Source organism: Crotalus tigris, unplaced genomic scaffold (assembly GCF_016545835.1).
Source record: "Crotalus tigris isolate CLP2741 ecotype Arizona unplaced genomic scaffold, ASM1654583v1 scf7180000020588.15403103151:6194809, whole genome shotgun sequence".
NCBI lineage: Eukaryota > Metazoa > Chordata > Lepidosauria > Squamata > Viperidae > Crotalus > Crotalus tigris.
Window position 1 is genome coordinate 3,224,052 of NW_024098092.1, and position 14,818 is coordinate 3,238,869.

General features: G+C 45.9%; 1 protein-coding gene across 1 annotated transcript in view; it reads left to right on the forward strand.

The window, feature by feature from the left end:
• The window catches only part of ANKRD65 (ankyrin repeat domain 65), a 31,361-nt gene extending 16,699 nt beyond the window's left edge, over positions 1-14,662 (forward strand). The window contains 5 exon segments of the mRNA XM_039367256.1: positions 10,283-10,486; positions 11,457-11,685; positions 13,210-13,759; positions 14,210-14,483; positions 14,486-14,662. Of these exon segments, the coding sequence (XP_039223190.1) occupies positions 10,480-10,486; positions 11,457-11,685; positions 13,210-13,759; positions 14,210-14,483; positions 14,486-14,589 (1,164 nt within the window). The 5' untranslated portion in view covers positions 10,283-10,479 and the 3' untranslated portion in view covers positions 14,590-14,662.
• Positions 14,663-14,818: the final 156 nt, after the last annotated feature.

A 14,818-nucleotide genomic window follows, 5' to 3' on the forward strand; every position in this document is an offset into this window, starting at 1 on the left:
AACAAATATCTCACTCAGCAATAGAAATGGAATGGAATAGAATAGAAATAGAATAGAATATAGAATAGAATAGAATAGAATATAGAATAGAATAGAATAGAATAGAATAGAATAGAATAGAATAGAATAGAAATAGAATAGAAATAGAATAGAAAATGGAATGGAATGGAATAGAATAGGATAGGATAGAATATAGACTATAGAATAGAATAGAATAGAATAGAATAGAATAGAAATAAAATAGAAATAGAAATAGAATAGAATAGAAATAGAAATAGAATAGAAAATGGAATGGAATAGAATAGATAGGATAGAATATAGAATAGAATAGAAATAGAATAGAATAGAATAGAATAGAATAGAATAGAATAGAATAGAATAGAATAGAATAGAATAGAATAGAAAATGGAATGGAATGGAATAGAATAGGATAGAATATAGAATAGAATAGAATAGAAATAAAATAGAAATAGAATAGAATAGAATAGAAATAGAATAGAAAATGGAATGGAAAAGAATAGGATAGGATAGAATATAGAATAGAATAGAAATAGAATAGAATAGAATAGAATAGAATAGAAATAAAATAGAAATAGAATAGAATAGAAATAAAATAGAAATAGAATAGAATAGAATAGAAATAGAATAGAAAATGGAATGGAATAGAATAGATAGGATAGAATATAGAATAGAATAGAAATAGAATAGAATAGAATAGAATAGAATAGAATAGAATAGAATAGAATAGAATAGAAATAGAATAGAAAATGGAATGGAATGGAATAGAATAGGATAGAATATAGAATAGAATAGAATAGAATAGAATAGAATAGAATAGAATAGAATAGAATAGAATAGAATAGAAATAAAATAGAAATAGAATGGAATAGAATAGAAATAGAATAGAAAATGGAATGGAAAAGAATAGGATAGGATAGAATATAGAATAGAATAGAAATAGAATACAATAGAATAGAAATAAAATAGAATAAAATAGAAATAAAATAGAAATAGAATAGAATAGAATAGAAATAGAATAGAATAGAATATAGAATAGAACAGAACAGAATAGAATAGAAAAATGAAGAATGGAGTGGAAGGTAATGGAATAGAATAGTCTCCCTCCTCTTCCTCCTCCATCTCACATCTCAAAAGTTGTTTATCCTCCACCTCGGCCTATGCTGCGAAGTCGATAATTGGCGAGGGGAGAAGATAGGGAGAGGCAGCATGTAAAAATAAAAGCAAGTGCCAAGAGGCATCTTAAAAATAAACACTTCAGCTGGCAGCATCGAGCATTTTCCCCACCCACCCCACCCCCCAGAGTTGCGCGAGGAGAACGACAAAATACATAGTCCTCTGGCAGAAAATTAGAGACGCTGTAATGATTCCCTGGCCACTTCAGAGGAAGGAAGTGGTGCGAGCACTCGCACAGGTACATTTTGGCGAGTGTGAATATGCCTCTCCTTGTCCGGAGGAAGCATGCGCAAGGACCAAGTTCAAAGTCTATTGTTCAATCTACTCAAAAGACCGTAACTTCCCCTATCAGAGGGAGGGGGGGGTGAACGGGTTTAGGGATACCCAGTAGCTTGCAAAATGGGTAAGCCAACTTGGTTTGATTTCTGCTTATAGCACCTAGAACCAGTCAAGCACAGGGTACTGGCCCTGAAATAAATAGGTAAGGTCTGTTTTGGGGAGCACCTAGAGCAGTGGTTCTCAACCTGTGGGTCGGGACCCCATTTGGGATCGAAGGACCATTTCACGGGGGTGGCCAAACAACGCAGTCCGCCATTTTCCCCCCCTTTTCCTTAGCTGTGCTCCTCCCTTTTATTCTATTGGCTTTGGAAAGCCGATAGAATAGACTCTCTTGAATAGAGTCTAATTCTATTGGCTTTCCAAAGCCAATAGGAATTGTCCAGGCTGTCTCTGTCCTGCTGAGCCCGCCAAAAGTCCCATTCTGCATACGGTGCTGCACCAGTTGAGTAGTCCTCGACTTACGACTGGTTGAGTAGTCCTCGACTTACGACTGGTTGGGGGGTCGCGGCATTAAAAGGGTTGAGAACCACTGACCTAGAGGTCTCCTGCAGCAGGACTATAGAATCAGGTCAATTGGGTCTGGGCTGTTGTCGCTCTCCATGGTGCTGAATCTGGGCTCCTGTTGATTTCTCCAAGAGCTTGTCAACACTGTCAGAATAGAGCTGGAAGGGACCTCGGAGGTCTTCTAGTCCAGCCCCCTGCTCAAGCAGGAGACCCTCGACCATTTCAGACAAGTGGCTGCCCAGTCTCTTCTTAAAAACCTCCAGAGGTGAAGTACCCACAACGTCTGCAGGAAAGCGGTTCTCGCTGTCAGAGTGTTTCTCCTTAATTCCAGCTTGCTTGTCTCCGTGATTAGTTTCCATCCATTGTTTCTTGTCCTGCCCTCTGGTGCTTTGGAAAATAAGTCAACCCCCCCCCCCCTCTTCTTTGCGGCAGCCCCTCAGATGCTGGAAGGCTGCTATCATGTCTCCCCTATTCCTTCTTTTCTGCATACCGAAATTCTGTAACCGTTCTTTGCATGTTTTGGTCTCCGGGTCTTTGATCATCTCACTGGCTCTCCTCTGCGCTTTTTCTAAAGTCTCAACATCTTCTTTGTAATGTGGTGACCAAAACTGGATGCCTCCTTTCTGGGTGTGGTCTTACTACACTTACCGTATACTGATGTAGCCCAGCTCTCTTTCCATCAGCTGTCCTATTTTGACTTCTTTTGAACCATGGAAAGCCTGTGGAGGAGAGATTCCAAGGAAATGGGAACTGGACAGGTTTTTGAAGTTTCGCGTGCCGAAATCCACTTGCTTCTTGTTGAAATGGCTTCCTGGATTTTACTTTAATTAGTAAAGAAATTGGGCATAAGGATCAACACAGTTGGGTGCCGAGAATCTCACCTGGAAAACAGGTGTAGCATTTTTGGAGAGCCTGCACCGTTTCAACAGCTTCGTCTTTTAGTTATGGGTCTAATTAGCTTGTACTATGGAAGATGAACCTCTGGGGGAAAATACGCACACTCGCAACCGCACCATCATGCTGCAAATTTTTATCATTAGGTGGACAGCCCACAGCTTGCCTCCTGCTTTGGTTAGTATCTTAATCTGCCTTTTAACCACGGAGGTTAGAATAATGGCTATGCCATTCCTGGTACAATGGGAGTTAGGTAATTGGGCAAGGAGAGAGGCTCTCAATCCAACACAAACAGAGGTGATCTGAGGCAGGATAGAGAAACATGGTCTGTTTGAACTAGTTTTAAACCACGGGAGGCAGGTTATCTGAAGCAGGGGTCCCCAACAGTCTGTGGACTGTTACCAGACCGCAGCATGCCAGCAAATGGTCCGCCCAAACAAGCAAAGCCCTGTCTGTGGGATGCAAGCAGCACACAAAACCACGCACCCTCCGGTCCGCAGAAAAACCTCTCCCCATGAAACTGGTCAAAAGATTGGGGGCCTCTGATCCGAAGGACCGTCTCTCCCCAGTGTCATCCACGGGACCCACCAGAGCAGGGAGGCAGAGAATGTGGTGAGTCCTCTCTCCTAAGGACTCAGAAGGGCCTTCTCTGTGGTGGCTCCTTCCCTTTAGAGCATCATCCCAGGGAGCTTAGACTGGCCCCCACTTTGACACTCTTCCCCAAGGCCACGAAGACCTGGTTGGCCAGCTCTTGATGGGATGGAACCCATCAAGAGGCTTGTTTGACCGATTGCCGTTTGCCAGAGCGTTGGAAGAGCTATTGTTATTAATTTTGGGTTTTGATTCTTTGTAATCTGCTCATCACCCAGACCGAGTGGGTAGCTCTCTCTATTTTCTAAATACATCATTAACCGGAAGGGGGTGGTCCCCTCTGGAATGTTGAATAACCAGCCTTATTTTAGCTTTTATGTGACCTCACAGCAAATCAAACGGTTGCTGGTGGGAACTTGACCACCCCCTCAAAAAGAAATCTGCTCGTTAGTCAATCCACCAACACACACACACACACACTGGCTTTTTTCTTTATTTACAGATATATATATTTTCCAGGATCTAGACTGTTGCTTTCACACCTCCTACTGGAAAAGCTCCGAAAAAGGGTGTAAGTGGGTGGACCTAGTTTCAAGCAGGCAGAAATTAAAAACAGTTCGGAAGTCAGGTGGGCAGGCCGAAGGAGGAAGGAAGAAAAGGGAGGTAGAGGTGATTTTTTTTGAGGGGGGGGGAGGCTGTGCTCTGGATTCGAGAGTGAAGACATCTGTAACGTGTCTGCAGATACAGGAGAAGAGTGGCACTTGAACAATGAAGGAAAGGCTGGATACTAACCCAAAGGCTTTTGACTTGCCATTGCTAGTTGCCAAGTCAACAAGCGCCTGCTTCCTCGTTCCCTGCATTTTTTTGCACCCACACAGGCAAATCCAGGATTCGCCCACTACACCGAGACTGTCACGTATCCACCTCATTTCCCTTTCTTTACGCCTCAGCACCTCTCTAATAACCAAGGCCCATGTGAAGAGTTAGGATATATTCTCATTTGCCCCGGGTCAGCTTTTTATTACACTTCTCTCTTCAGCGCTGGAGCTTTGAAATATTGGGGGTTGTAAAAAAATACTACTAATAATAAATCCCGAGCCTCCCAAAATGGGGAGAAAAACAGGTGAAAATGTCGACCTTGCCTGCTCCGATGGCATGACCTGCCCTCTGCTTGCAGCTCTCCTAAGCCAAAATGGATCTTAAAAAATTCAAATTGAAGATGGTTTCCCGTGTGGAAAAACCAGAGCTGTGTGCCCTTTGTGTGATCGTTCCCTGAATGGTTGATGGTTACTGGGTGTAGAAAGTTGTTGCACGGATGCCTCTTCCTTGCTTTGAAGGAAGCGAAGGAAACAGCGATCTGGTCTACTGTGTAGCTAAAGAAAGTCAGTCCCAGTCAAAGGAAGGAAAGGAAGGAAGGAAGGAGGGAGGGAGGAAGGGAGGGAGGGAGGAAGGAAGGAAAGGAGGGAGGAAGGAAGGAAGGAGGGAGGGAGGAAGGAAGAAAGGAAAGGAGGGAGGGAGGAAGGAAGGAGGGAGGGAGGAAGGAAGAAAGGAAAGGAGGGAGGGAGGAAGGAAGGAGGAAGGAAGAAAGGAAGGAAGGAAAGGAAGAAGGAAGGAAGAAAAGGAAGGAGGAAGGAAGGAAAGGAAGGAAGGAGGAAGGAAGGAAGGAAGGAAGGAAGGAAGGAAGGAAGGAAGGAAGGAAGGAAGGAAGGAAGGAAGGAAGGAAGGAAGGATCTCTTACTCTTTCGGAATATTCCTTTTTAGGCATTCCAAAATAGCTGCTTGGACTTTGTGCCATACGGAGCACTTTCTCTTTACCCCCAATTTTATCCTAGTACATTCCAGTTCATCTAATAGGCTATATAATTCTCAACAGCAGTCTTTTTTTTTTCTTCAACCGTCTTTTAGCCTTGTAAATTATTTAATTAACAGTCCCCCTCCCACAGCGTCTTTTTCATTCACACTATATGTCTTCTGCTGCCTCTTCTGGCGGTTTTGAACTATTGATGTAGTTTTGAAGTCCGTTGTGTGAAGCTTCCTGGCTGTTCCTGAAAGACCACTTTCTAACCCTTGTCCTGACCTCGTCCCTTCCTTATTTTGGGCAGCTAAGATTTTATTGATTCGTCTGGGCGGTTGAAGCTTGGAGCACGCGGGCATTGGGAAGGCCAAGGATTGTAGAATTGAGATGGACTCTGGAGGTCATCATTGCTGATGGGTTTGTTCCCACCCATCCCTTAGCATTTCCAGTGAAGTCTGAAGAGCAGCAAAGAAGACCTTTGAGTCTAATGTCTGAGGAACTAATCGTGACCAGAAACAAGGTCCTCCAAAATAAATTACGGAGAGCCCTGTTTTGGAACGATTTGCTCCCCTTCTCATTAGCATTCCTAAGACGAGGCTCTGTGGAAGGACAGTGTTGACCTTCTCTTTTAAAGGCCCTTAATCGTAGAGAAATGCTATCATCCCCCTCCTTTTAAAAAAAATAAAATAAAAGATTTAGTTTAGGACACATTTCCAGTGAGTGCAGAACAGCGGTGGGACTAGAATCCGTGCAATTAAGACCTTCAGCATCTTTTGTCATCCCTTAATGCGTCTGTTACCTTTGTTTCGTTCACAAAGCAGGAGCTTGACTCAGTGGCCTCTTCCAACACAACGGAAGCCATGGAAACCAGCGGGGTAGGGAGAGCGGTGTCATCGTTTCCCTATCTCTGCAAGGATTTCATTTTTGGAGTTGGACCTAAAGCTCTTTTTCTCCTGGGAACAGTTAGCCGGAGACGTCCCTCAACCTGCCTTCCAAGGAGTCCCTCTGGAAGGCTAGCCTGAACTAGGTGTCCACCCCAGCTCCCCAAAGAGAAGCCCCAAAAGCTGCAACTTGTTGAACAGTGGTTGTAGAAGTGACTGCCTAAAGCAGTGGTTCTCAACCTTTTTAATGCCGCGACCCCCAACTGGTCGTAAGCCGAGGACTACTCAACCAGTCGTAAGTCGAGGACTACTCAACTGGTGCAGCACCGTTTGCAGAAGGGGACTTTTGGCGGGCTCAGCAGGGCAGAGACAGCTTGGACAATTCCTAATGGCTTTTGAAAGCCAATAGAATTAGACTCTATTCAAGAGAGTCTATTCTATTGGCTTTCAAAAGCCAATAGAATAAAAGGGAGTAGCACAGCTAAGGAAAAGGGGGTGAAAAATGGCGGACTGCGTTGTTTGGCGACCCCTGTGAAATGGTCGTTCGACCCCAAATGGGGTCCCGACCCACAGGTGGAGAACCAGTGACCTAAAGAGTAAGGAGTGGACTCTGAAACTCCCAAGAACTAGTATTTTGTCAGGTCCCATTTCACCTTAACACAGTGTTTCTCAACCTTGACCATTTTAAGGCATGTGGACTTGAACTCCCAGAATCCCACAGCCAGCAATGCTGGCTGTGGAATTCTGGGAGTTGAAGTCCACATGCCTTCAAATTGTCAAGGTTGAGAAACACTGCCTTAACAGGACCATTACAGAAAGGGATCAGTCTTTGGAGAAACCATTTCTGATTCCAGAAGGTAGATCCAGGGGAGCTGGAGACCAGTAGCCTCCTGAGATGGCTTCCCCAGTAAATGTTCCTATTGAGAAGATTACGATTTTGGAATTGGAAGAACCGAAAGCCCAAGGGCCTCTTCCTCTGAACTTCTACCTCCCACTTCCAGACTGAATTTGAATCCCCACCGGGTAGCATTGTAGAGATCCCTGGGATCTACTCTGGCGAAGCAGACATGTTCTGAAGGCGGACTAACCACAAGCTACTCCATAAAGCTCCTTTCTCTGTGAGAACTCGCCTTCAATGGAGCTCCATCCCGGACAAAGAGCTAAGCAGAGCTTTGCCTCGGCAGCTCTTTGTAAGGTATGGAATGGATGGAAAGAGAAGGATTTATTTGCCCTTAAGAAGAAGTCCCTCCTTTTGGTCCCAAAGCTACTCTTTTCTGGCCTCCCCTGATTTGGGGGTCCAGCAAAAAGTAGGACAGAGATTTCTAGCAGATCGAAGTGGTTAGCAAGTGCTAATTAAGTTAGCACGATGGCCTTAGTGCGGTGAACCACTGCTTAATTGGCACAGATAGCGCTCTTCTTTGGCATTTTATCTCTCTTGGGATTCAACAATCCTCCCCACCTCTTCCCCCCCCCCCGGTCCCCGGAAGCCACATATAAATTTTCAAAGGGAGGACCATCGTGAGGGTGGATTGTAACGCACTTCCCTTGACACACATATCCTTCTGGAGATGCCAGACCTCTTTCTGTGACTGCAAACGGCTAGGGTACTGCCTTTCTTTTGTTCTTGCTCACAGCACCATCTTGTGTTCACCCAATGATGAGGAAAATCTCCTCCTTGTAGCACAGACGTGTCAAACACAAGGCACAGGGGGCTGGATGCGGCCCCCGAAGTGGTTTCATGTGGCCCGCGTACAACATGGCAGCTTTCGGCCCATCGATTTAATCGTATCCCTCGGCTTTGTGTAAAACTGGCGGATTAAGAAAGATTGGACTGCTAATGCGAGCAGTGACGTGTGGCTCTTGAGCACCAGGCCTTCAAGAACGTAGTGGTTTCTTGCAAGCTGCAAAGCTGAAACGAAATGAGTGGAATGTGGCGGAGCAGGTCTGCACGTCATTTATCCACATTGAGAAGCTACCTGATTCTAGGCAGGCGTTAGCCCTGCGAGGTAGTCTGGACAAGAAGCACAGCGATGAATGCTAGCTCTGTCTTTATTGTCAGGCTACATTCAAAGTATCTTGCAAGCCTGACGACATTTCTCCCCTCTATTTAATCTCGGGAAAAGAGGAAGGGGACCTTCCCATCGGCAGAGATACTTTTTGCACGCCTGTTGCCCCATCTACCACTCCCTCTTCTGTCCCCCCCCCCAGGTCATTCCTGCAGACCATTGCAGTGACTTCCAAATGATTTGTTTGGATCCCTAAGCATTTCTGTTGCCCGTGATTAATTCCTGGGCCATTATGCAACCTTTACCTCTCAGACCGTAAAGATCTGGGGTTCAGGCTTGTCGCGCTTTTTAAAAATTCATTCTTTAATTTGCAAGCTGTGGATAATGTTTCAGAATGCCAGAGGGCCAGCTGGTGAGGCCACCCGCAGAGAAGCCCGGTTAATGATCAGTTCTTCTGCTCTAAATCAATTTCTCGAGCCAGCTCTGGGTCCAAGTCTAATCCCTGTGCGATGGCTATCCTCCTATTTATTTACGTTAAAAAAATTATAAGTATTCGGCATGGGGCTCTTTTCTTTGGATGGTGTTATTTTAACAAGTAACATTCATTCATTCATTTTTTTTTTTTTTTTTTAAAAGGAATTCGAGGCTTGAGTAACAAAACAAAACAGGGCATTAAATAACAGAAGTAGCCTCAGAAAGGGGACATGTTGGAGCATGCCAGATTGTCTGTAAGAAAATCGCCCACTTGACTTTGTTTCCTTTTGCGCTGCTTCCAAGGTTAAGCATCTCTTTGCCACCAAGCTGCCCGTTAAGGGTTTTTTTTTTTTTTCCTTCCAGAAGCTGCAAGTGCAATTGCATCAAACTCAGGAAGGGGCTTTCATCCTTCCCCTTCCCCTTAACCTGGTGAAGGATGAGTGAGGATTTGGTTCAACTGATATTTTAATGTATTATTATTATTATTATTTAAGAATCCAGCAGTGCAGACCTTTCGGTCTGGATTTGCTGAGGATTTGCAACCGCTGGATCTGATTTTTCAAAACACACTTTGCTGTGTCCTGATGGAGAACTTCATGCCCTCCTGCAAATCCTAAACAGTAGGATTTCTTCTGGGAGGCACCCCCATCTCTTCTTCCTCTTCCTCTTCCTCTTCCTCTTCTCCTTCCCTTTCTCCTCTTCCTCCTCATCCTTACAAAGTTCTCCTTGCTCTTCTGGCAGCCTCAACTATTGTTAATTGACGTTGTTGTAATACAGTGGTTCTCAACCTGTGGGTCGGGACCCCATTTGGGGTCGAATGACCATTTCACAGGGGTTGCCAAACAACGCAGTCCGCCATTCCCCCCCCCCCTTTTCCTTAGCTGTGCTCCTCCCTTTTATTCTATTGGCTTTCGAAAGCCAATAGAATAGACTCTCTTGAATAGAGTCTAATTCTATTGGCTTTCAAAAGCCAATAGGAATTGTCCAGGCTGTCTCTGCCCTGCTGAGCCCGCCAAAAGTCCCATTCTGCAAATGGTGCTGCACCAGTTGAGTAGCCCTCGACTTACGACCGGTTGAGTAGTCCTCGACTTACGACCAGTTGGGGGTCGCGGCATTAAAAAGGTTGAGAACCACTGTTGTAATATATCTTTGATATTGTCTCTCCAGCTTCTTCTGGGTCTGCCTCATATTCTTTGATCTTCCCCCCAATCACTGCTGCATTATTTTCCTAGCTGCCTTGCCAAACCTGAAGTCCATGCCTGTGTTGGACTACAGCCCCCATGTTCCTCAAAATCAGGCTGCTTCAGATCTATCCAAGCTTCCATCTGGGTGTCTACCGTCTTTGTGTACACACAAAAGGGAGACGAACTAGCTAGGTGACATCCAATCAGCGATGCGTAGACACGTCTCCTTCCCTCCTTAGGTCTACTACTTAGTTATTAAATAAACAGCTCTTTGCACACTCAGGCACAGATTGCAAGGAACAATCCGCTGGACTCAGCTGACTGGCTCCATTCCTGGAATTGACTGGATATTTATGGAGCAAATATTGTCAGCATACAATAGGCCTGATTCTTGTCTTTCTCTGTTCCCTTTCTTTACAGAAATTTTGGAAATTTTGCTTCGTTGTATACCACCAGTAGCTACTGCACCAAAACTCTGGAGAAAAGATTGCCAAGCTTTGCAGCAGCCCCTGAAAAAAAAAAAAAAAAAAAACAACTCAAGGGTGTGAACACGCCCTCATCCTTGGAAAAAACAACACCGGTGTGGTAACCAAAAGTCAGCAGCAGAGGAGAAAAAAATGACTGGTAAGAAATAAAAAAGTCTCACCTGCTTTTTATGCTTTTAGAACGAAGTTAAAAATCTCAGTTTGGATTGGATCAGGATGTCCTACCTTGGACTTCAACTCCCAGAAGTCCCCAGCCAGCCCTGCTTTTTACTGTCATGCTAGCTGGGGAATTCTGAGAGTTGGAAGTCCACAGGTCTTAAAAGTAGCCAAGGTTGGACGCCCCGGGATTAGATTGACTTTGTGCAAAATCCAACATAGTTGGCCTTCTCTGAGAGTGGATAATTTCTCCTTTAGCTCAGTGGTTCTCAACCTTTTTAATGCCGCGACCCCCAACCGGTCGTAAGTCGAAGACTACTCAACCGGTCGTAAGTCGAGGACTACTCAACTGGTGCAGCCCCGTTTGCAGACTGGGACTTTTGGCGGGCTCAGCAGGGCAGAGACAGCCTGGACAATTCCTATGGGCTTTTGAAAGCCAATAGACTTAGACTCTATTCAAGAGAGTCTATTCTACTGGCTTTCAAAAGCCAATAGAATAAAAGGGAGGAGCACAGCTAAGAAAAAGAGGGGGGGAATGGCGGACTGCGTTGTTTGGCGACCCCCGTGAAATGGTCGTTCGACCCCAAATGGGGTCCCGATCCACAGGTTGAGAACCACTGCTTTAGCTCAAAGTTACTGATAAACGATCAGCTCTTTATCAAAGTTTGAAGCGGAGATGAATTTTGAAGGAAATTTTTATTCAAGGGTCATGTTTTTCTCAGAGTGGACTTACTGAAAAGGGAGGAAGGGGGGGGGTGAAGTTCAGGTGGATGGGGCTTAGGCAAGGAGTAGGCGGGGCTTCTCAAAGTGGGCGGGGTCTCCCCCTCTTTCCTTTTTGGTACCTTCCTATCTTCCCATTGTTTCTCTCTGCATCTCATTTTTTTTTCCCTTTTGGCCAATGCGCAGACTCTAAAACGTTGATCCGGTTTTTTTCCCCATTCTTCCTTCAACAGCGGCAAAAACCCAGGCCGAGTTGGTGAGGAAGTGGATGGTGCTGGCAGAAACCATTCCCGGGGGAATCGGAAAAGAGGAAGGCTTGGAGCCTGCCGCCAGCAGTACTGAAAATAGTTTGCTCCCGACAGCCAAGGCACCAGGATGGAGGGAGCTCCATCAGGCAGCCAGGAATGGGGACCTGCGGCTGGTAAAGCAGCTATTGAAGCGAGGGGCATCTACAAACAGCAGGTGTGGTCTGGGGGCACTGCTTTGGCCAGGGGTCTGTTTTAAAAAACATTAATTGCATTTATAGCCTTCTTTTTCTCTTGAAAATACCAGCCAGCCTACATGGAAGTGTGGGCTGCTTGGTGTTCTCTGAGCTTCGTTGTTTTCTTGCAGACGTTTCATTACCAAACTAGGTAACGTCATCAGTGTGCTAAAAGGGAGTGGGGGGGTTGCTCTCTCCCCATGTAGTAGTGAGGATGTTACCTAGTTTGGGTAACGCAACGTCTGCAAGAAAACCACCAAGCTCAGAGAGCACCAAGGACCCCACAGCTACAAATATTCTCTTCTATAATAACCTGGAAATATCTCCTTTGTTTTATCTCCAGCACAACAATCCTGCAGTGTAGACTGATCAAAAGAGTGGCCCATGTTCCCCTCAAGCCAGCTCCATGACTGAGGAGAGACCAGACTCCTAGTAGCTAAATTGGGTTGATTAAAGCTTCAACTACTTACTGGTTAAGCCCCACTGCCAGGGTTGGTAGAGGTTGTTTAGCTGGAATTAACCAGATAAGTTGGATTCACACGGTTCAGTAAACCACAGTGACAAATATATATATATATATATATATATATATATATCCCTCACCAAAGTTATACAGAATAACAAGGGAAATGCTATAGACCAGTGGTTCTCAATCTGTGGATCGGGACCCCATTTGGGGTCGAACGACCATTTCACGGGAGTTGCCAAACAACGTAGTCTGCCATTCCCCCCCCCTTTTCCTTAGCTGTGCTCCTCCCTTTTATTCTATTGGCTTTTGAAAGCCAATAGAATAGACTCTCTTGAATAGAGTCTAATTCTATTGGCTTTCAAAAGCCGATAGGAATTGTCCAGGCTCTCTCTGCCCTGCTGAGCCCGCCAAAAGTCCCCGTCTGCAAACGGTGCTGCACCCGTTGAGTAGTCCTCGACTTACGACCGGTTGAGTAGTCCTCGACTTACGACCGGTTGGGGGTCGCGGCATTAAAAAGGTTGAGAACCACTGCTATAGACCATTATTCTGGACAAATAACTGTCTGGTCACTCCTTAAAAACCCGCCAATATTGGGAGGTTAAACACTCATCACAATTAGCATGTAGCTGCCAGTTTGCAAATGGCATCAAATCATCAACCCTTTGGTTTCTGGCTTTCCCAAAGGCACACACAGGAACTGAAAGCAGCAAAGGGGTGGGCGGGAGGAGCAGGGACCTTTCTGGATACGAAAGAGGAAGAAATACGAGAGGAATGCTCAAGCTCCTTAAAAACCAGTTAGAAAAGCCAAAACCTCTTTGGCTGGGGGGAAAAAACGTCGGGAGAAATTGCCACCTGCCTTTTGGCCCAGCGTGTATTGAAAGCCACACATTCTGGGCTTCGAACCTAAAGAGAATTGGCCGATACCAATTGTGTGCCTCTGTCTCTAGAACTACACTTCCCAGCATCCCTTGCCTTCCATCCCAAGGCCTTCTCAGCTCTCTCTTTTTTTAAAAAAAAAGAAATTAACTCTTTTTAGAGACGAAAACGGCTGGACTCTGCTGCACGTCGCTTCCTTGCATAGCTACCTCCCCTTGGTGAAGTTTCTCATCCAGCGTGGAGCCGTGATCCGTACCGACACCAAGGCCGGCTACACACCTCTGCATCATGCTGCCTGGAGCGGCCATACCCAAGTGGCGGATCTCCTGTTGGCCCGGGGAACGCCAGCGATGGACTCAACCAAAGAGGGCCTTATCCCGTTTCATTGTGCGGCTGCCAACGGCCACACCTTGATGATGCAACTGCTTCTACGGCACGGGACAGATCCCAACGCTTGCGACTGTAACCAGTGGACCGCCCTGCACTGGGCCACAGTTGGCCACCAACTTCACATAATGAATTGGCTGATTTCCCAAGGGGTGAACCCCAATCTCCAAGGCAAGGGAGGTGTCACACCTTTACACATCGCTGCCGAGATTGGGAGACCTGAAACGACACGTCTCTTGCTTGTCCACGGGGCCGACGTGAATCTCCAAGACGACTGCGGAAGGACGGCGCTCTCTGTCGCTGCTAAAAACAGCCATCATGAGGTGGTCTTAAATTTTTCGATCAGTGTTATAATTCATCGTAATAATTAATACTGTTATAGTGAAGCTGGGGGGGGGGTGATTGTTGCTCATGAATCAGGGGGGGCTGTTTTTATTATTGTTTATCACAAGCAGAGAAATATTTGGGGAATGCTTTAATAGAATAACAGAAGGGACTTTGGAGGTCTTCTAGTCCAAACCCTGCTCAGGCAGGAAACCCTAATAACATTTCAGACAAATGGCTGTCCAATCTCTTCTTAAAAACCTCCAGCCTTTCCTGCGGGCGCAAACTTCATCCATCTCGCTTTCCAATGGATCGAAAGCCCAGATCTGGACAATCAAATCCTTTCAGAGACTCAGTTTTTTAGCCCAAAACCTGTGGGATTCTTGGATTCTCCCACTGGAGCAGGACTTTTGTTGCTCTCTCAAGCTTTTCCTGTCTTCCCCCTTCAGATTGTGAAGCTGCTGCTCCAGAACCAAGCGGATCGAAGCTTGGCAGACCTCCGCGGTTGCACCCCGCTCCACAAGGCCGCAGGTGCCGGGTGCCTGCGCTCCGTCTGCCTTTTGCTCAGAGGAAGCTCCCCTGCAAGCCTTCATCGAAGAGATGGCCTCCTGCTCACGCCGCTCCATCGCGCAGTCCTCGGCGGTCACGCCGACATCGCCGGTTGCCTCTTAGAGCACGGAACGGACGTTAACACGGCTGGGTGGTTGGGGAAAACCGCTTTGCATTCTTTCCCCTGGTGGAACTTTTGATAGCAAAGGGCGCAGACCTGAGCCGGAAGACTTGGTGGAAGGAGAGCGCACAAGAGGCCAGAACACGGAGCTTTCTCTAGCTGTGCTCGCCCTGCCTGTCACCAAGGGCCTACTGTAGGTGAGTGTTTCCCAAACTTGACAATTTTAAGGCATGTGGACTTCAACTCCCAGAATTCCACAGCCAGCATTGCTGGCTGTGGAATTCTGGGAATTGAAGTCCTCATGCCTTAAAATTGTCAAGTTTGGGAAACACTGCTGTAGGTAGTGCTTGACTTACGACCAAGAGTTGAATTTCTGTTGCCAAGTGAA